This window comes from Anticarsia gemmatalis, chromosome 8, assembly GCF_050436995.1.
Source record: "Anticarsia gemmatalis isolate Benzon Research Colony breed Stoneville strain chromosome 8, ilAntGemm2 primary, whole genome shotgun sequence".
NCBI classification, from domain to species: domain Eukaryota; kingdom Metazoa; phylum Arthropoda; class Insecta; order Lepidoptera; family Erebidae; genus Anticarsia; species Anticarsia gemmatalis.
Window position 1 is genome coordinate 5,928,321 of NC_134752.1, and position 23,152 is coordinate 5,951,472.

Consider the following 23,152-nt stretch of genomic DNA (forward strand, 5'->3'; position numbering starts at 1 on the left):
TACAGTTTGCTTTTGTGAATTTGTAACTCAGTAAATGCTTTAAATGGAAATGAGACAGAACACACCCAAATTCAATAATTGGTATTAAGTAATTCGGCCAACGAGGTTGAAATGAAATTAATAAACGTATTAAGTATTTTAACTTGCTTTACTCTACGTCGAGCTCTACGAAGCTCGGAGACTCTAGGGTACGTTCTGAAACTCATAGCATTTTTTTTATATGTTCAATTTCGTAGTTAAGGACAAGATATCTAAGAAAAGTAATAACTTTTAAAACATTTCCTTGAATTAACATTTTTACAAGTTAAAAAACTTTTATTTTGTCTCATATCAATCGTTAAAGTACTGTATCCGCATAGAAAAATCTTAGTTGCTAAGATGTTCCTAACATCTTCATAAGAAACGAAATGTCACTTTTGACATTTATCTCGCGTTCCATATCACGCAACAGAAAATATGAATATTAAAGCACGGCATAGATTCTGTCTCTTTTTGTTTCAAACGATTTAGCTTCGTCTTTTCTCTCTCAGACATTGACAATGCTAGAACATTTATGAAAAGCTTGTCAACTGTCAAAGCTGTATGTTGTTTTTTGATTCACGCGAATGTCGATTTACGTCAAGCAGAGAATTATTATTGACCTTGTTCGCGAAATATACGGACTGGTTTCTAGTTATAAAAATTAATAATACTTAGTTATATTGTTCTGAAAATATACAAGTGTAAAAGAATACTCTATCCAGTAATAAGGTAAGTTAAAAAATATAATTACCATTTTATGTTCTATTTTTATTTAATGTTGTTTTTATTTTGTTATAACACGGATGTAGCTAAAAGTTGTAATTTCTCGGAGTTGATGACGCATTTGTACTAGCATCAGCGTTATTGTATTGTAATTATTTAGCTTCACAAAATTGGTCTGACCTTACAGCCTGTTACCTTGTCGTTGCACAGGTAAATGACTCCATTGCTTACTAATCACGCTAAAGAGTCGACTCCTCATTCTTATAAATATTTAATTAACTATCAGAAGCCACAGTACACATGCTGTTGTTAAAAGATTTGAACATTATCTACATGTTTTCATAAACTGTTTGTTTTGAATAGATAACAAATTTGTCTAAATAAGTTATCTGACATCACATCTAAGTTCTAAAGCATTATGTAAACACATTATCTGAGTTATAGGACCTTTTAATGTCCATTATTCACTTTTATTAGAAATCATTTGGGAAGTCCCACACTAAGTTATGTAGAAACAGGTTTTTTTAAGATGTGCAAAACCGCACATAACTTTAGTACAATATTATAAAAAGACTATAGCCTAAGCCACATAGTGAAAAAAAATTGTTCCAATCATGTTTATTTTTTCATTTATGATGTTTTGTTTTGGTGCATGTTAATAAGTTAAGGTCAGGTGACTTGACCTCACTGTATGAATGTCATATGTATAAGGCAAGTAATACTATTATCATTATAGTGTAACAAGGAAACCCGTAGAGCTACTCTTAACTCCAATTCAAATTGAAACATCCTGTAGTTATTTGCTATAAATAATCTCAACACAATTGAATGCTTAGAAAATTGATTCTAGAAAGATCTTTGCTTGTATAATATTTAGTAGTAGTTAGTATAAGGTCTATTTTCTTTTTATTTAAAGATGGTTCTTAAAATCTGTAAACAGCCAGCCTCCTTCCTGCCTTTACCTACTTATAGTAGTAAATGTATGTGTTTCATAATTTTGCTAATAATAGCAAAATCATTAAAAGCTACAAGTTTAAAAACAAAAAAAAGTATCCTCATTATAAAATGATGTTTTTATTGTTTAAAAAGTCCTTCCTAATTAGGATATCTACAAACCACATTTGAATTTGTTGTGTAAAGTCCAAAGAACTCCTAATTCAGTTGTTTGGTTCCAAGTACAAATGAGTCAAATAAATTAGTAATAATAAGTAATTAACACTATATTTATTAGTAACATTAAACCACAAGCGGATAACTGTGTATACTTCCCATAATATGTCAATGCATTAAAGGAAAGTTTTCATTATAAATGCATGAGCCAATTGCATGCACATTGATACAATACATGCGCTCAATGTATATAAATATTTTTATTATTTGATTGTATGATTCAGTGTTGTAAATCAATTTTACTTGTCCAACAAGCTCCAACTTTTTAATTTGATGGCAGAATATTTATTAAGTAATAAAAAAATCTTATATTTTTTTTCTTTATTTAAACTATAGGGATAGTTATGCAAGTACCTCCTGACTCATGGCAGATGCACCTATCATATTATTATATTCTAAAGGTTATTTCAAAAAGGTCTTTTGAAATAACCTTTAGAACTAGAAACTACAAAATTTAAAGAAAAATAGGTTAAAAATGGCATGAAAATATTATGACCAATAACTGTAATATTAATGTGCAACTTTGTAATATTTTCCTAGTAATTCACTGCAATTCATTGTAATTTTTATGACACACTAGCTGACCCGCGCAACTTCGCTTGCGTCACTTAAGATAATCATAATTTTTCCCGTTTTTGTAACATTTTTCACTGTTACTCTGCTCCTATTGGTCGTAGCGTCATGATATATAATAGCCTATAGCCTTCTTCGATAAATGGGCTGTCTAACACTGAAAGAATTTTTCAAATCGGACCAGTAGTTCCCGAGATTAGCGCGTTCAAACAAACAAACAATCAAACAAACAAACAAACTCTTCAGCTTCATAATATTAGTATGGATAAATTATTGCTTTGATTATTAATTTGTTATTGGTCATGAATTAACTAAATAGGCTTAATTAATATGCAGCAATTCATATTAAATCATAATTATTATATCATATTCCTGTTTCCTACACAATAAACAATTACTATATTAAATCATTAAAGTGTTGTAAAACAATAGGTATTGATAAACTGTTTAATAAAACAGCTGCCTGAGTACCTATTTACCTTCATCAACCTGATAGTTTCTTCATATGCATAAGGAAAAGGTTATCATGCTCAATTGTGGTCAGATTATTTTTATTTACTTTAAATTATATCTGTCTGCTACTGTGTATTTTTTGATAACCCATTACTGTCCCGCTGCTGGGCAAGGGTCTCTTTCCGAACTGAGGATTGGGACTTGAGTCCACCACAATGGTCAAGTAACCTGCTGCAAGCCATTGGAGTGTGTAATTAAACTTAAAATGAATGAAAAGTTTTCATGGAGTTAAAGTTTTTTGTTTTCTTTTTTATTTATTGATCTTGTGTTAATGAACTGATTATGACAGATGTTGATGTTAAATATATTATAGCTATATAAAGTTTTTTTGTCTGAAAGACGAGGCGTCACTTACTTAACCAATGTAATTGTTCTAAAGCTTATAGAGGCGCAGTTACCCACGTATCTACCTTATCTAGGAATATATTTTGGCCAGTAGCCCAAGTAACCTTTGACGAGCCTCTAAAGGAGATTCCGCCCATTTGGCAAAACATAAAAGAGATTTATTATTTAATTATATTATCGCAATCCAACACACTCTTCTTCGCAGTTCGTTTTAGTCAATCAAATTACGTTAATGGATGAAATATAAAGCCTAATCGTTTTCATCACGCAATTGTTACAGCCTGCAATAGACATTTGGATATAATTCAGTTTCAATTAAATAACTACAATGATTTCGAAATGTATGTATTTCTCGCATGATGCATTGGTGGTCATAAAAACGTCTAGTTTGTGTGAGAAAACGTTTCCTCTATGGTATACTAGGGCGAGAGAGTACAGGCTCGACGGTACAATTATGGCTTTATGCCAACGTCAGCTTGCTAATATCAGCGCAGAGTCGAATGGATATAAGTCACGTTTTACCAAAATGTTCAAAATCCACCGCAATATTCTACAATTGGAGTGCAAACGATATCTGTGGGACAATTGAGGAAGTTTATACTTTATAGCGACGACGCTACTGCGTTAGAATCGGTTAGGAATGTTCATATGCGACACTGTACAATGTACATAAAAGGAATCCTTAGAATTCAAGTTATTCCAATAGCGCGTAGAAAGAAACCTAATAAAGGTTCAATATTTCTACGATATTGAATAATGTGTCTTGTTACTCTCCTAAAATTCAGAGTAGGTGCAGGTGTATTTCACAATATTTTTACCTGAGGGTTTTTCGCCTCCGTTAATAAGGCATATTTATTTTGAACTTGTTTTTTTTACAAATGAATGTTGTTAATAAGCAGATATTGAAAATATTTGAAGTAAAGTTGATGGCGGAAGTCAAGAAACGACACAATTGCTGCGGTCTGCGGTATCATATCCTAGATTTCATTTTCGTCAATTTATAACTAACTAGAACTACTCTTACAGTAGCTGCAAAATGTGTAACCATAGTATAATTTAAGTTATAAGTATTTACATATTTGGTGATTAATACACTGAAGATTATTGACCTAATTTCCAATCCCTTAATTAGACATCTTAACCGCAACTAGAAGGATATGTTTAATTAATTGCTCTAAAGCTCATTATATTATTTAATTAAACTAGTCTGGAATTTTCCACTGTGTAGCTTAAACATCACCGCAAAAGCTATGTTAAGGAAATAATAAGAGTGACTCAGTATTACTCATTAATCCTTAAAAGATACTTGTACTTAGCCGCATTTAAATTGATTGGTGCTACACTTTTAAATAAAGAAAATTATATTCGAGAAAGCTGCCGGTAGATAGCAAAGGACGAATGTAGAAAACTCGAGCAGGATTAACAACTTCTCATCTAAATATCGGCAGCATATCTTAAAACTTAGACATAATATTCCTACTTTAATAAAAAAACGTCAAAATCAAACCAGAAATCTTGTAATGTAACATTTGAAAGTAGTTCCAGCCAAAGCTAATCTTCTTTTATAAATCTATTCTACAGAAATGATAGAAGTAGAGATCAAAGTAAATTATTCCTCTAGCCGTTTTTAGTTATTAAACGAAAAAGTTTAGCATCTTAGAATAAAGACACAGAAGCATGGATTGCACAAGCTTATAAATAAAACGACTGCAGCTATTCATCCAAGTCAGTTGAAACAAACATTTGCTATGCTCAATCCTTTGACGGCGCTTGAAGAAATAGCGACTTCAAGCTGAAATAACAAGAATTTTAAATAGCCACATTGGTTGTTATTTTATCTGTTCATGCATTAAAACACGAGGCTACAAATTATCTAGGAACTCATTTATTTCAGTTGCGTTTGACATAAGTAGTTTATCTTAATAAAGATACTAATGTTATGAACCGATAAACTGTCACCTACTTCACGTAAGGAATATTTCATGCTATAGGTGCTTACATAAATATATCAACCATAATTATGCCTTACAGTAAGATGCAAATTTCGTAGAAGAGCCTTACGATAACGAGATTTAAGTACTAACAAGCTACTTTTATAGACTGATCCCGAAATGGACACTCCAAAAGCTAGTTCATTAATGTTCTCCTAAAATGAATAACTATGTCCTTTGTTTGTAAATAATATTAAACTCATTCATAAATGCAATTTGTACAATTCACGGAGGTCATATTAGACAGGACAAGACTACTAAACGGCAGGGTGAACCAGATTATTCTTACTGGGATGTCCTCATTTCGCTAAATGTCAACGACCGTCTACTTTACCCCGAATAAAATTACATATTTCAACTAAACTGACCTTCATATGAACTCTTATCGAGATTGTTTTTGTTCTGCTATAAGACGGAATTTGTTCTGGAGAATGAGCACATGAAACATACGTGTTATTGTATATTTATTTAATAGTAAACAGTGATAAAAGATCATCACCCGATTATCTGAATGGTTATGTCATGTCATGTTGTGCTTACACTTTCATCGTTGATTCATGTTACCCTTCGATTGAGGGCACGTTTTAGTTCATTTTACTCTTTATACAAATTTGTTCTTGGGCAAAGATATAAAAATTGTGACGATTTAACCCTAGGTTATCGTAATCTCCACAGTTGAGGCCAGACGTGTGTAAGTTACCGCGTCGTAATCAAATCGTAACCATATTATGTGCAATGGAAATTCCAGGGAAGATTACTGAGAAAAGCAACAATATGCCTTGATTTTTTCTATTTCAACAATATTTTGCCATTAATGCTTCTAACCAGGTCAAACGTATTTTTAATGTAATTAAAAAACGTACTTATATGTTGCAAAACACTACAAAATTAATAAAAAGTAGTTGGCAAAAAAATTGCCAACCGCAACCTCAAATTGTAATAACCTTCGTTATAATTTACACCATACAAACAATATATAAATAACTATCAATGCAGTTTACCAACTGTTCATATCTATACTAATATAATAAAGCTGAAGAGTTTGTTTGTTTGTTTGTTTGAACGCGCTAATCTCAGGAACTACTGGTCCGATTTGAAAAATTCTTTCAGTGTTAGATAGCCTATTTAACGAGGAAGGCTATAGGCTATATAACATCACGCTACGGTCATTAGGAGCGGAGTAGCAACGAAAAATGTTACAAAAACGGGGAAAATTTTGACCCCATTCTCTTAGGTGACGCAAGCGAAGTTGCGCGGGTCAGCTAGTCAGAAATAAAATACGTAAATAGGTATATTATTATATATGTATTAGATGCGGTAAAATCTATAAAACTCTACTATAAAACCTCTACTGCCAACATTCCACGGCACTGATGTACGTGTATGTTAGTAAAACGAAATCAGATAGTACAGACGGAAACTAATGGGTCTAATATAGAACAATCGCGCCGTCCCACAAAATGACCCGTCTCAAGGATATTTGCATCATCACATCTCTACGTAGGATACACACGACTGAGAACTAACCGGTTTGTTTTCTCACGTTTACGGAAAACTTGATTTAATTACTGAAGAAAAAATACACCATAGATGAACCATGTTTATGAGAAACATATATATAGCTAATGATATTTTTATAAAACTTTACCAAAAAATCGCACTATTCTCATATTCAAAAATCATAAGGATAGCATGATATTGCATAGTTTAAGTCGAAATGTATTCTGGACAATACAACTGAGTAAAACGGTTTCAGGATTTTCAAGTTAAATGTCTACAGAAGGGAAATATCATGCTAATGTATTCTATTTCCCTAAAAAGACATAATAAAACGTGTATTCTATACGATGCTAGTGTTACTTGACAGTTGAGCCGTTAATCTAATCATTATTCCTTGATTGAACATAAAAGTTCTCTAATAACTAATGGACCAGACACGCATAAAAATGGAACACTTATGCGTGATAAGTATGCTTGTCGCTCAATACCCGCATCCACATTTGGCTCTATTCCAACCAATATAAAATAGCTCATCCATTTGGAAGAAAATCCAGTAATTCACGATTTTCACACTTTTCTAAATACCTTTGTTTGGACATTTCTCTCGCCTTGTTTCTGATTTATGTGGGGTTGTTCCACCCTCTGGCCGTTCTGATAACTTCACCACGATCAATAACTCCACACGGTATATCGAATTATTCCTTGTTACATAAGTAAATGGCCAAAGTTTGGCTATAATTGCCGTAATTCCGGGAGTAATAATATGAATAATGGATATTTTAAGTACAAAAGATTGCCTACGATATAATGTAGTTAAGCATATTCGGAGATTCACCCGAAGAAAAACGGACCCATTACAGCTTTCCGGCGCACCCGATTTTCCTCGTTTGGCCTAGAACTTAGCATATTAAAAGTGTATCTTCCTAATCTGGGTTTTAGGTGTATTTAGGACATTATTGATTTTTACGTACACTAACCTTAACTTTCTGATACTTGAATAATATTGTTTTTATATTTTAGTTTCCTCTTAGAATTAGTCACCGCGCTACTCCAAGAAAGTTTGCTTTGTAATTACCTACTATGAATTATCAGTAATAAATTATAAATATACACAATTATGATGTCATTTACGAATTACCCTGTTCTTATCATGCAATGTACGCAGTAATGAGTAAACATCTTCTCAGTTGTGGCTTAGCCTTTATTATAAGTGGACCACGCTTAGTGCATTGTAAGTTCTCAACTTAGTTCAAACATGTAAGTCTCTCGGAATTTAATATATTGTGACATTTAATCTTATATACCAACAAAGCTCTCCTGGAAGCTTTAAAATCTCGCTACGAATATAAATCGATGTGTCGTGTATAAGCTTAGTTCGGCGAGAACGAAAATCTGTTCAAGCCGCACGCGATTCCACCTCCGGAGCATTTTTATCTGGCGTCGTCTTACCGCAAGCATGAAGTGTGAACACACCGGAGATTTCCGCCGATATAAATCCCGGTACGCGACACCCTTACTTTACACCCGTCGCGTCCTCAGTGCAATCCGTGAATTTGTGGAGTGGAAGCCGCCGGCGGTGCATCGCGTCTGGAATTTGAACGCGCCAAATCTTGCAACCAACAACATCGAACTCTGTCCGGGAAGCGTCACGTACTCCTGTCTATGTATTCACAAGATCGGACTCAGCTGTAGCCACGTCACGTTCCCCTTGTCTTCTTTCTTGAACTCTAATTCGATTGCTTTCCTTATTTATATAATTATGTAATTCTCATGTTGCATCGTAAACTAAAGAAAACGATTTATTTTCTTTCTCAGAAATATTTTTCTCGAAATGGAAATATAATTTCTACGTCGTTATGATCTGTGCGTGACATGAAGGATTAGAAAGCCATTAAATAGACAATAGTCAGTAAGAGGAACACGAGTGGACGGTTGAAGCGCGGAGGTGACAGGCGGGCCGTTAACATGGCCGTTACAGGCTCAAGTGATATATGAGCTGCGAAGTGGCTTGGTGCCGCTGTCACTTCGCGTTCCACCGCCGCTTCGCACTGGCAAAAAGATAAAAAGGATTCCGAAATACGATTCACAAGTGGGCTGCCGGAAATGGGCAGAAAGTTACGGAGCACGGCTTTATGTCGGGCAATATATCTCTCGTATCGCTATCCAATTTCTGCTCTATGGCATGTAATATCCCTCTAGGGATCCTTTTAATTTGAAACTCCTTTTTAATCAGCACCATTCATTCTAACCTCGTTTTAGTAGGCCTTAAAAGATCCCTTAAGGATTTTCCTCCATTACACGCTGTATTAGTAGGCACTTTAGGAGTCATAACTCTCCGTAAATACAACGATTTTTTTAAATCAAAACAAAATGTTCTCTACCACCTATGTATGTTTACCATTACTCATGCAGGTAGATAAATTCGCAGCATTCCTATGCGATCGGTAAAGTAAACTAAACGGGGAAGCGGCCCCAAATTGATTTTTCCGTATAGTTTATTCAACCTGTACTTTCCCGTAGATAAACTGAACTTTAAGTTGCGTGACTGGCCCGACCCCCGACCTTCATTGACCTGCGACATTGAGGCACACCCTACGACTCCATCCCTATCACTTCACCTACGGATTTATGTCGACCGTTCTTTTAGTAAGTATTTTAGTACGAGGAAATCATTTGCGTGTGTTATTTTTCCGTTTTGATAAACATGTTAATATACATTGTCAGAAGGTTAGTAAGAGACATCTTTGCCGTTAGTTATTACACTGTTTTATGTATGAACGTGGACAGATGGATTATTAGACAGCATGTACTATAGATCTTTCGGCCCTGAAAGACAAATGTAGGTACACAATATCCAGACGGTATACATACACATGAATACCTGACGTCATCATGTTCAAAATGACTGCTGCTAACTAGAATAGGTCAATCAAGTCATTTCATTGTAGTATTTTTGTACCAGTGTTCGGTTTTATTTGTTCCCGTGAAATCGTTGGCCTGAAAATTTTCTAGTTTTTCTGTGTACAATTCTAAATTGTACGGTGTTTAGAAAAGCACACAGAAAACCGTTCCGTGAAAATAACCTTATTGTTTCCTTACAATATTTTAAAATAACGCTGGCAAATATTTTGTTGCAAGTAACAAGAATTCAATTTTGGAAAGAGCAACACTAAACGTGAACTACGGAACACGAAAGGAATTACATGTTCCGAGTCGATGTACAAAGTACACAAACATCGTCGCTTCCACTAACTAGATCCGTCGCGTCTCCTGTTTTCAATAAAGAGAAACAACTTGTGTCATATCCGCAAAACGTTTACTTACATAGTGGGAGCAGTAGTTGGTAACGAGGTTATACGAAACAGTTTCGGACGAAATTGCTCGGGGAATGTAGCTAGGTGTCATAAAGTTTCAGCAAAGCTGTCGGACAGACGTGTGCAGCGTTGAAATACACGTGTCGGCAAGCTATTTCATCTTGCTTACACTTCAACTTTGTTAGACCACTCATACTGTTATCTACTAAACGTTCGACTAATGAAGAATATGCTCTCAACGCTTTGTCCATTCCATAAATTTGCATCAGTTTCTGCTTATTAACATCTCTCCTCAAAATACTATGACTTATGTTCATGAGATGTTTGATGAATGTTTTGTTTGCTACAGGTCAATCATGGATTGGCGCACAGTCCTATGTACCTTCGCCTTGGTGTATTTCACTGATGGATACTCAAGTAAGTATTGCTTACAAATCACATGTCTTTCACGGCACTCTTTAGGCAATTAGCTAACAAGCAAGCTATGGAACTACTGTGATAAACATAAGCAGCATTAATACTGAATGGCTGACTGACTAAGTTCCGTTGACGTAGATCCGAAAAGTAGGATTGCACCTGGAACTTTGGTCTTATAAAATCCTTTATAGCACTATACTAGCATTTTGAAATAATAAAATTATCTAGTAAAGGTCTTTTAGACCTCACGTGCAATGCCGTTCTAGGAGCTAATTTTTCATATTTATATAATGATATGTTTCCCGTCGTTACATATACGTGCGCAGTACACACAATCGACCTTCACGCTTACGTCACTTGATATGATATCTTATTTTAAACGAACCCTGTTCAACATCTTGTAAAGTTTGACAGGCGTTTTGTGAAGGCACGTACGCAACCCTCCAATTGCCCAGATATGGCTCGATTCCATTACCTAATGTTCGCGTAAACCGAGCATCCGCCTCTCACAGTAACAAAACAATGAGTTATGATCCCTCCCGATGATGCTGTTTTATTTGTTTATACTGCCTCTAGAGTCTTACTTACCACTCGCAAATTTTATTACGCAGAATATTTTGTTGCTCTATTAAGTTGAAGTATTTTTACTCGAATAATATGGACTGTGTACAGTAAAACGTGGATTTCCCTGCAGATATAAATATAAAGCTAAGTAGTACTACGTCTATCATTAATTACTTTTGATAGCAAACGTATCTAACGTACTATCGCCTAGTTTAAGAGGTCAATTAAAATAGTTACGACGGATATAAATATTATCTTGAATAACGTTCAACTAATAACATCTTCAATACTCTACTTCTACATTTAATAGTAAAGATAAAAGAACAAATATTTAAATAAAGCTTTTCTATAGACCGATGTAAGCAAAGATTGTGACAATTTGTTTCAAAGATCGTTTCAACAAATTGGTACTCAAACTATTTCAATAAGTGTCATCGTGAAATATTAAGACTTAAAGTGGAGAGCTCTTAGTCTATTACCAACTACTGTCCAACTTTTCCTCAGTACCAACTTCGGTTCGGTTTTAAATATACTAAGTTTTTTAAAACATACTTTACTTCTCATTCAAAGCTAAGTAATTTAAATCATTGGCGCGTTTAACGACAAATAACCCGTGCCTTCCAAGTCCCAGTATCCGTCAAATATTTGACATTTTCGTTGGACCGCTTAACCATTATTATAAGGTTACATAAAGGTCTTTGAAAAGTCTCAAAGACAAACTGATTATTATTATTGTGGATGAAAATTAAAAATATTTAATAATCTGTAACTTGGGACTAAGTTTCTTAAGGATGAAACGTGGTACTCCTTCTGGTATGACAGACGTGACGTTTTGTATGTATGAGAGATATAAGTATACGATAGTTAAAATAAGGCACATATTAAAATTTTGTAAGCTTCTAGTCTTCTGCACAGGTTATTCTTATTACTATCAACTAATATATGAGCCGCCGGTTTACATTTCACAAGGAATATGATATGGATCTACGAATAGCGCTTCACAATCCGCTTTAATACCACTGCAGTTGTCCCGTTTTCAAGTGATTAAAGTCCCGTCTGGGAATTTAACTTGGACTTTGTGTTTGGAAAGTTAAAACTACTTTGTAGTGGTATGTTAGTCGATCGGAGTTGGAAAAACGTTAGCAGATTGTTAGGTGTCGTATAAAACTTTTGTATAGAATGTTCTCTTCTAGGTGTTGTGTAAATTTGTATGCTGTCGATGTCAGAGCCAAAGTGTATTACTACTTCCTGGAGTAATATTTTCTGAATTGAAATAGAAACTTTGTAATACAAGGAGTGACACTGTTCCCTCTTCTAAATATTGCTATTTTACTGCATGCTACATTGCTATGAGAGGTTAAATTGCTAACCAATGACACAATTGCTCACGTCATTGTATTACACAGTAGATAATGTAGTATTACAGTGATTTATAGTATGCTTCGACATGTTTGCGGATGACGAAGGGGCGATGCGTAGTAAGTACTTCGTAATAGTAGGGAAATGGAAGTGATTGATTCCTAACACATCATCGCTCATGTGTATGTATAAGAAATTTTATGCAGAGTGTGGATTACCAGACCTACCCACATAATGTTGGACTCGTGTAACAGATTTCTATTCTACCGATTGCCATTACTTAGTCTTGACTAATACTTTTTGAATAGTTTCTAAAAATCTCTTAGCAAGAAGCTCTCATAAAACCAGCCCAATTTAAAGATCAGTCTCAACTTAACCTCCGCGCGGTAACCCGCTTGATCACCTGGGTTTTAAATTAAACTTAAATAGTAGAAACACTAACAAACCTCGTTTAGCTACCGTTCTAGTAATCCTGATAGAAAATACATCGTGAATGACATGTCCACATGTTAGCCTAACCTAGTTTACACGCTCCACGGGGCACACAAGAGCACTTTGCAAAAATGTTTTACCAAAATGGAAAGTGCAAAAATTTTCGCCCACTTCCGCAGTGTTAGACAAAGTACCTGTATTACAAAAACGTATTATGATAAAGCACATAAAACCTACGTAGTGGAAAACAATTCGATGGCGAAGTTTTTCGGTTCGGTAGGCTTTTATTACGTGTGATATTGACTCTCGAAGACGACGGCGAGTCCAATCTAAGTATATAATCTTGTATATGCAAATGATCCCTATTCCCTTACAACCGAATTCTTTACCCGGTCACGCCCTTTGGGTTATAAAAAGGGCGAAATTCTCGTAGACACAGCGGAATAAAATATATTCATACGATATTTATATGGAGTATTTTTTCCATTTTCAAACACGTTTTACCTATCCAAACCCCTTTTATTGTTCCAGTAAATGGACATGAAACGAATGTAACATTCCGTGTACTGTAGATAATGCCTCTAAGTATCTGAATGTGATTTATGTTGTGGAAAAAATGCAATATCTATTTCCGCATCAAGAATTACATTACAAGAAAATGGACGACCGTTTTGGTTGTGTGTACAATGTAAAGATAATTCGGAATAAGTGGATTCGTACTGAAGGAAAATATGATGGATATTTATGCTGCCCTTTATCCATGTATTTTCATAGATAGCAGTTTTATGTATGTGAGGGTTTGGTAGGATTTTGTTTAGTCGATTTCTTTTCCCTTAACGTGATACTACCTATATTTGACGATTTGGTAAGACCTATAGATATTATTGTTTTTTATGTCGACCGATCTGTAAAATTTTAGGCGTGATACTATTACACTTTACGGCGAAATAGCTTTTCGGCAAACAATAAATTGTTTTGGCTGTATGTAGGGCAAACTTTGCCAGAAATGTATCAACTGTGTATTGTATTGCCTATTCATTATTACTTTTTTCATTGAAATCTGATAACCCCCAGACATTGTATTCGATAGACAATGAGTCTTACAAAGTTACACGTAAATAGAACATCAAAACATAATTTGTAAGCGATACGCTTCTTGTTATAGGTAGGTACTTATTACTACTTATAATATTGATTTATCAAGTCAATGTTATTGATTTAGATGTTCCCTTTGAACTAAAAATAAAGCTAAAACGGTTCGGGGAGATCGCCGGATGGCTTGTCATAGTTCTACGCGAAGCACGTGTTGTCTATCATGTCTAATACGTATACAATATGGTATTGCTGGTTTAATACCTATAGTTCCCATAAGCTTTTGCTTTTTACGAAAACGGAATTCTTGAAAAAACCTGTTATTCAGTAATAATCCGCAAATAACATCACAGTTACTGTTTTGGCTATGAGTCAATAAAAACTACGTTGGAATCCCGACAACGCACGGTAGTTCGTGATAAATTAACTATAGCTCCCACCTATATTTATAGCAAACTAAATATTGGGCTAACGTTGAATAACGCAATTGTAGTTTTAGGATTAGTGTGATTCATCAACACTTCTGAAAATTACTGCAGTATTTTACGTACACCTAAAACGACTAGGTATAATTTTCCGGTTTCATGATTCTATTACAATGGAACAGTGTGCAGTACCACGACATTTCATGATGATTAATTTTACGCCTACTTTTATGCAATAGGGTCTAATTAATAATAAATAACACATAAAACAAGCCACACGATCATGAATCAGACAGATTTAAAATATACGTGTTTTACTAATTTACAGAATACGGGCGAACATGCAAAGACATAGGCTGTCTGAACAGCGAGGTGTGTGTGCTCGCCGAAGATCCGTGTTCATTCGGACACGCAACAAACTGCGGCACATACCCTACCTGCAAGAAGAAGTCTCTCGTTGAAGGTAATAAACAAACTCCACTTAATTTTTTTATTAAGTAACTGTATTGGCGTAAGATTTGGCTGAAATGTTTTATATTGCTGGATATATTACTAGATTGCGCCATTTAAGTTAACGCAAGTGAACAAGGCGCAGAAAAAGACATACAACAGACGTAGACAAGGAGTGCAAATAACTGAGCAATAAGACGCCGCCGTCACAAAGTTGAATGGCGCGTACCTGTATACCTCGGCAGTCTTCTATACTTTGTTTCATAAATCCATTTATGTTTTCAGGAGGTGGTGCTACTCATGCGGAACCTGACAAACCAGCTCCAAAACCTCCACAAACACCAACTAGAGATTTCGACAGTCCCCCTAACTACAACCCACCCGCTCCTCCACCCGGAGGCAACTTACCTTACGGTGGCAACTCACACACTGGTGGTAACTCACCTTACGGAGGAAACTCACCCTATGGTGGCAACTCACCATATGGAGGCAGTTCACCCTACGGTGGTAGCAGTAATACTAATGGTGGCTCTAATCCCTACGGAGGTAGTTCTCCCTACGGAGGCAATTCTCCCTACGGTGGTAACTCCCCCTACGGTGGTAATTCACCCTACGGTGGAAGCAGTAATACTCATGGTGGTTCTAATCCTTATGGCGGAAGCTCTCCCTACGGTGGATCTTCCAGTGGAGGTCACAGCCCTTACGGAGGCAGCTCTAACTACGGTGGCTCCAGCTCCAACACCGGATCTGGATTCGGCGGCGGTGCTATCGACAGTATTCTCAACACTCTGAACAAATACGCCAATGGTGGCGGCGGTGCTACTGGTGCCAACGGTCAAAGCAACCCTCTCTCTGGTCTCATCAGCAACATTGCTGGCAGTATCGGCAAAAACGGAGGTTTAAGCAATTTCTTTAATACTAGACCTATTATGGAGAATCCGAATTACTCCTCTTATGGCTCTAATTCGAGGAGCTCTAATCACCAATCTTATCCATCAGGATATCAGCTGAATAGTCAACCGCCAGCCCAAAACAAGAATTACGGGCAAAGTAATGCGCATTATAGTGGGGCAGCCACTCGCAGACCCACCTATTACCTTAGGTAAATTCCTTTACCACTCACTGTAGTAATGGGTTTGGCACTCTATTCTTCCACTTCTTTACTTAGCACAAGCTTTTCCCTTACTAGCACTTTTTATTTTCCCAGCTTTGGCTTGGCTAACAAGACAGCAATGATTAATATCTCGAAGTACTGTTTAAAATTCGCTTAGAACGAATATTCCAGTACTTAATTTTTTGGTAGATCTGAACAATGACCGACTAATTTGTAATGCCTTGGTTAAGGTTTAGTAGAGCTACTAGATTTTTATTTATAATTAAGTATAACACTGCGATCAACAATCACTGTTGGATAGTATAGAATCATTCAATGCATAGAAAAACACATAATTGTCGGTGTTTTTTGTACGTACCAGTTTTTTCTAGTCACAATAGAAATTATTGCAACATTACTCACTATGCTTATTCTGTCTCAATGAATGTTAGTTGTATTAGCAGTAGTTATAATATTACATGAAATATATCCTTTCCAGTAGTGATTTTTGGTCGCAATCATAACACTGAAATCATTTTCACAATTGAAATCACAATGTTCATAATATTGACATGTAATACCATCATTTTAATGCATTATAATTTATGTTAATATAAGATGAATGCTATACTTTTGTATAATCAACAGACGATGAGGTGAAGAATCTCGGTTAACAATGTTTAACATGCATGCATTTACAGGAGTATGTTCTAAGAGGTATGACTGTATCGCAATCTATGAGGCTTGCTTTTATATTGTTTATTAGTAATGCACTTGCTCTATGATTTGTATAAAACATTACTTTTGTACAAAATACTCAAAAAGATGCTATTTCTAATACTGTTATATTATATTTCTCATTTCAGTGTGACAATGGTCTTGATGTACCTGATACGCCAATATATGCAGTAATTTAATTTGGAGATTATTATTTTATATTTATTTAATTATAAGAAAAATAACAAATGAATAAAAAAAACTTATTCCTATCTATAATCGCTGTTAAGTTTCAAAGTGATATTTGATGCCTTTTTTACTTTTTGCATAAAACATATTGATGTGTATATGTGATATTGTTATTAACATAGATATTATTAAATAAAACTAAAAATACGTTATAAAATCACTTTTATTCAGTCAATTGAGATAAACAGACTAGAAATATATAGTGTTTGCTACAAAATACAGGGTATGTACTACAATTTGCAAAAGTTTATTATATCAATATTGTGACCACACCTACTGCCTAGGGAGAGTATTCACAGAGCGTCGTGTCTAAATGTAAATAAAACTTCATACATTTTTAATATAAAGTAAAAATCTCTAAATAAATAAAATCTTTTTTCCCCTCGCGTCAAAATCGATCTACAAAGTCCCAATAAAATGTTTTTTTGTAAAAGTATAAAAGGTTGTATTCCCCACACCTCGCTCTGTGCTTACCTTATAAATGGTAGGTATATAAGCTTACAGAACTATTTCTTCGTACAAATATGGCATAAAAATTGCGTGATATACTATACCAGCCCGCCCTTAGTCAAGGAATGTCATGTTTTCTATAAATACTCCTATCTTACTTAACCCTACCGAATAACCTACACCCAGTTTCAACCGACCTTCAGATAATAAAACAAATGCACCCTCAAACTTAGAAAAATAGTATTGTCTCTTTCTCTCTTTTAATCATTGAAATAAGATAGAAAATACCATCATGGCATAATCAGCTGATTAACTATTTTTGTAAGTAAGTGGGTTGTAATAAATTATATAAAGATTTCTTAGTCCAATTGACAATTTGTAATAATTGTATAAATGCATTAATATAATAAAAATAAAACATTTTTTAGTATAAATTCTTAGAAATCCATGATTTAAGTCCCACCAAAAAATAATTAAATATTGTTAAGAAAATATTCCACAAGTCCCAGTTGTCTTAATATTATAATAGGTTAACCTGCCTGCGTGACTTTTAACTAATTAAAGTACTATTAAAGCCGTCCTTTAAGTAAAAAGTCTAATTCGAGTAGTGTACTAAAATATGTTTACAAACATCCCAGTGTAAATTAACGACAACTAATTTTGTTTTAAAAGCTTTTGTGTCTGCTTAGTGCTTATTTAATACGTATATATTAAAATGTAGGTAACTTTATAGTTGAGGCTACCCCACTTACATGAAAAAATTGTATAAGAAGAGAGTAAACTACGTCGCCGCGTCGACAGTTTTTGAGAAGAACCCAGTTATAAACATTCAAGAACTTGCAATGTGCCCTTGTAATGTAGACTTCCCTTTCTGTTACACTGATTTGGTCGAGCGCGTTGTTGCGTATTACATAGCGAAATCTGTCGCGCACGTTAGCGTCGCTGTGCAGTGTCCGCTCGACCGACGTCAGCGCAGTAAAAGCCTTCTCAACATTACTAGTGAGAATGAGATGTAAACCTCGCTAAGTTTGAAGTAAAATTTTGCCTTAACTACGTTAAATGCCGTACGAGCTTCAGACATTCAAAGTTCTTAAATACCAACAATCAGGATTCATGTAGTCTAACCAATAGGTACATTTATAATTCGATTACATATGTACCTTGTCCTTAATCTAAAATAGACAATTACTAATTGAGCTACTTGTTACAATATTACCAATATATTATGTTACCTGCTTGTAACTTTTTCATTGTCACCTTTTCCTTACAATTTTGACTACTCGGTCCGTTGTGATGCTGAGTCTGTTTGATTTTGATTTCCTTGAGACGTTTCCAACTCTCCAGATTTTGCCTGTGGTTTTGGTCCATATTTACGATCTTCTTTATCTATTGCCTTCAAAATAAGGCCTACTAGATAGAAGACTAGCCAGACTCCATACCAATAATGGTAGACAGAGGAATAGTAGATCCAAATACGGTCGAATGTAAGCAGAAGGAAAGCGGCCGCTTGGTAAGATTCTGAGTGAGATCGCAAGAACCACATTATGAAACCGATAATTTTCTTTGTCTGAAATTAAAGTTAAAATTGTATAAATAAAGTGCACAAAGAAAATACTACTCAAAAAGAAGGTACCCAAATAGTTGTTGTCTTACCTTGCCAGTAGCGTTTCTATAGTATAGTTTTGAGTAAACATCCTCGGCCATCAAATAGAATGGACAAGCGTAAATGCAGAAGAAATAGCCGGCGTGGAATCCGTGCCAGATTACTGACACAAACAGAGCTGCATGGATCCTGAGACAACAGAATAAATCGTTAAAAAGTAGAAAACATAGAAACATAACAATAATTCTTCAATCCAAAAATATTTGGCATTCATAAAGACAACAATAGTCATTTAGTTTTTTATAGCAATAAATTATTGTACTTATTTCTCACAGTCAAATGTTTTATGTTTCATTTTATATTAAGTGACAAAGTAACAGGTAAATAGAACATTATTTCAAAATGGATGTACTTACTTCAGAGGCTTAACAGGGAACCGTTTATAGACAACCATAGCCACCCAGTATTGCACAGCTTTGTTCCAAACCTTCATGGAGTCTCGTAACGTGACCACAGTTTCACATCCCCACACATCCATAGATTCCACTGTATTGAAATCATATTCAGCTTTCTTTGCTTCCTCTTCTGGCCTGAATGTGGAAGAAAATGTATAAAGTAACCAAGTTTTCCAAAAAACAAAGAAGAGTTATAACTTGATAACAATTTGAAATCCCTGTTAAAAGAAAAGTTATAAAGAATATTTAGAAAAAAGTTATAAAGAAAATTTAGAATTTAGTTATGTTTAGTAAAAAATATGATTGGCATTTTATATTCATGTGTAGGTACAATGATAAGAACATTCTCATTTATAATAGTATTTGCATCATATTGAAATGGTAAAGTAATCATTGTGCAGCAAGTTATAGTAAATTACCTTAATAATGACCTATGCATTCATGTATTGCATGATCTACATCAAGTAGTAATACATAAGGTCACATTATCAACCAAAGACATTATCTCAGAACATAATTTTATCAGTGACTATATTATTATTGATAAGAGATTTTTGAGCAATCATTACTAGGTAGATCTCAAAGGCAAGAATATTTCATCAGTACTTTACAGCAAGCAATTGTGTAGTACATAATAGATATAGTACTATAATAAAGAACTATGATTCTACCTTTTATATCTGCTATTCTAGTCAAATAAAATGCTATCATTTTAAATTGGTTAACAAAGAACCACTTAAGACTTACATTTCTATCATCTTCAAGTATCCCACTGATGGTCCATGGCCCGACATATTTTTTCCTTGCACCGGGTACGCGCCGAGTCCTGCCGAAGTACATACGCTCTCGGCTAAAGTCATGCCCGCGTAGATGCGCTGCCTGAATGCCGCAAATAACGCCCAGGGATACATCATGCGGTATAGGAAGTTTCTGTTGTTATGCTCTTCTGTTAATACATACTGTAAATAAAGGCAGAATATGAGATAGGTGATCTCAAAGCTATGATGCTGCAGTTGGAGTCAAATTAAATATATTGATAATAATTACAATGGTGTAAGCCAGTAAAATAAATATATTTTAAAATTAGCAGTCAAGATAATCTGTAGAAATTTGGTTATGGAGGTAAAAGAGGTAATAATATAGGTACTCATTTCAACAGTATCCTATTTTACTGTACTCTGAAGAGTAAACATAATTAATTCTTATAAAATATGTATTCATGACATCTCTATAATCATATTGTAGTCTTACCTCCAAAGGCCAAATATTAGAGAAAGCCAAGTACAATGAGATGTACAGAGGAACAGTTTTCAATGTATTGATGGTGAATCCAAAGCAGTCAACATACTTGCTGTATGGTAGACGGAAGTAGTCATTGAAAGTCCTGTATCTGTAATATGGACCTGAAACACAATAGCATAGGATGTTCAATATATGAGCATAAGTAAATTAATAATATATTCAAATTAAAACTATATCTGACTGATTTAGTAGCAAGCCTTGGCGTGTACAATTCATCTTCATTATAGGTAATAATAAAGAGGAAATATCCTAACTAATTATTTATATCCGACAGACCATCAACAACTGCATAAACCTGCGAGTCACAGTGATTTAAATCTGAGTTATTTTATAAATTATCTCCACCATCTACGAATGTTGCATACAACTGGTTGTTTGATTTATTTCGATAACGATATCCAATGATATTTGTACAGATAATTTTTATGTTTAAATCTACATAAACAATAATAGTATTAACATAGACAGATATAACTTTTCTATTATTGTAATTGTGATTGTATTGTGAGTGGTGATAGCCGAGTGGTATAAGTTGGCACCTCCTACGCAAGTGGTCGCAGGTTCGAACCCGAGGCAACACACCAATGACTTTTCGAAGTTATGTGTGTATTAGAAATAATTATCACAACTCCAACTCTCTCCAACGGTGAAGGAAATCATCGTGAGGAAACCTTGCATGCCTAAAATTTGTTTAATACATTTATTGTGGGCATGCAAAGTCCCCAACCCGCACTTGGCCAGCGTGTTGGACTCAAGGCCTAACCCCTCCCTCATTACGGGAGGAGACCCTTGCCCAGCAGTGGGACATTAATGGGTTAAATTTATTTATTATTGTAACAAAGGTCAATTGAGTTTACTACAAAAAATCTATTTTAAATATGTTTTTTGATTTATTTGTACAGATAATTTTTATGTTTAAATCTACATAAACAATAATTGTATTAACATAGACAGATATAACTTTTCTATTATTGTAACAAATGTCAATTGTGTTTACTACAAAAAATCTATTTTAAATATGTTTTCTACTGGCCTACTTCAGCAAATCAGCTCAACTTATTTTTAGACTAAACATCTACCTACAGTACAAAGCTATTACAATTACCTGTAAGTAGTCCACAGTAGTTGAATGCATAATGAAAAAGATCAATAAACTCTGGGTTGATTAGTTCAACAAAATCGGGATCTATTCCTTTTGGGTGCTTCTGTTCTGTTTTGCCATCAGATTTCTTTGATTGTTCATAAGCCAGCCAAGAGCCGTTTATTTCAAATGCCACTCCAACCACTCTCAAGACTATTATCATTTCAATCAGGTTTGTCTGGCCAGAAGACGGTGGTAGACCAAATTTGTCTGCCAGCCGAAAGACAAACAGGTATCCAAACATAAAGAAGAATGTCATAACATGGCATCGTCTGAAATAGTCAAATAAGATTGTATGATTTTAATGAAGCTCTTAAAAAGATTTTTACATTCTAAAGTAATGTTTTTATAATTATTGTAAAATTGTTTACTAAACTGAATAGAAATAGCTATAATATTTATACTGTAGTCAGTAAAGCTAGGAATAGGTAGGTACTTGTATGTTAGAACAAAACAATATAATTAACTTGGTCCATAATTAAAAATTATTATGTATCTATCTGTTTTAATACTTATTGTAACATTAACAGCATACTTGTATTCGAATTAAATCGATGTCGGAACTTCGGCCATCTAAATAATTGAGTACCTATTACAGTATTACAAAATCTGTCCCCACTTCTTTTACTGCACAAAGGTTATCAACATAGGTAAGTAGGTAATTAGATTTATAACTGGGTGAATCAGAAAATAACTTACTTTTCCGTAGCAACCTTTATGATCGTTATTCCAAATAAAGCTGACAATATTGGATGTGCGGCACTATATCCAGATACTATAATTATGAGTAAAATGCCGAGAATACTGCCAGCCCATTTCTTGGTTTCCACATTATTCAATTTCCTGTAATATGGCCCGATCACAACACTAAACAGAAGCAGCGATAAGTATATTATATCGTTTTTATTCTTTGCGAGGAAGCCCCACATATTTACTTCGGAAAAAACCAAATATTTATTTAGATCAAATAGCCGCAACTTCTCAAGACGTTGCTTTTTTTGTTAGACTGACAATATTGACAAATTGTCGGCTGTCGGATGACATTTAGACGAAATGTCAAAAGGTTAGGGAAGTGATCTGTTCCGGTTTTTTTTGCAAATCTGTCCTTCACGTGAGTTAATAATGAGACAACTTTTTCAGTTTCTTTAAATTTTGGTAATATCCCATCATCAAAGCATTATATATCTATCGCAAAAAGTTGGTACATTCCTCATCGGAACACGCAGTCGGGGTAGATTGGTTTCTTGAATAAA

At 34.5% G+C, this 23,152-nt stretch overlaps 2 protein-coding genes across 6 annotated transcripts; one reads left to right on the forward strand and one right to left on the reverse strand.

Moving 5' to 3' along the window:
• Positions 1 to 592: 592 nt before the first annotated feature.
• Mnr (Membrane-bound Notch regulator) lies at positions 593 to 18,635 on the forward strand. Of its 5 annotated transcripts, none has more exons than XM_076117307.1 (6): positions 593 to 750; positions 9,357 to 9,482; positions 10,500 to 10,567; positions 14,768 to 14,902; positions 15,175 to 15,991; positions 16,849 to 18,635. In XM_076117307.1, the coding sequence occupies exons 3-6, from the start codon at positions 10,507 to 10,509 to the stop codon at positions 16,892 to 16,894; spliced, it is 1,059 nt and encodes a 352-aa protein (XP_075973422.1). In that variant the 5' UTR covers positions 593 to 750; positions 9,357 to 9,482; positions 10,500 to 10,506; the 3' UTR covers positions 16,895 to 18,635. The 5 variants fall into 5 exon arrangements, with proteins under 5 accessions (XP_075973422.1, XP_075973421.1, XP_075973419.1 ...); XM_076117308.1 differs by lacking the exon at positions 593 to 750 and adding an exon at positions 8,009 to 8,093; XM_076117309.1 differs by lacking the exons at positions 593 to 750; positions 9,357 to 9,482 and adding an exon at positions 8,009 to 8,093 and having other exon boundaries at positions 15,175 to 15,786; positions 15,889 to 15,991.
• LOC142974788 (membrane-bound acylglycerophosphatidylinositol O-acyltransferase frj-like) lies at positions 17,094 to 22,916 on the reverse strand. Its single transcript, XM_076117303.1, has 7 exons — positions 22,599 to 22,916; positions 21,864 to 22,171; positions 20,708 to 20,859; positions 20,204 to 20,415; positions 19,418 to 19,591; positions 19,052 to 19,190; positions 17,094 to 18,965 (listed from the first exon to the last, which is right to left on the reverse strand). Exons 1-7 carry the CDS (start codon positions 22,826 to 22,828, stop codon positions 18,675 to 18,677), a joined length of 1,506 nt encoding a protein of 501 aa, XP_075973418.1. The 5' UTR covers positions 22,829 to 22,916; the 3' UTR covers positions 17,094 to 18,674.
• Between the last annotated feature and the right edge of the window lie 236 nt (positions 22,917 to 23,152).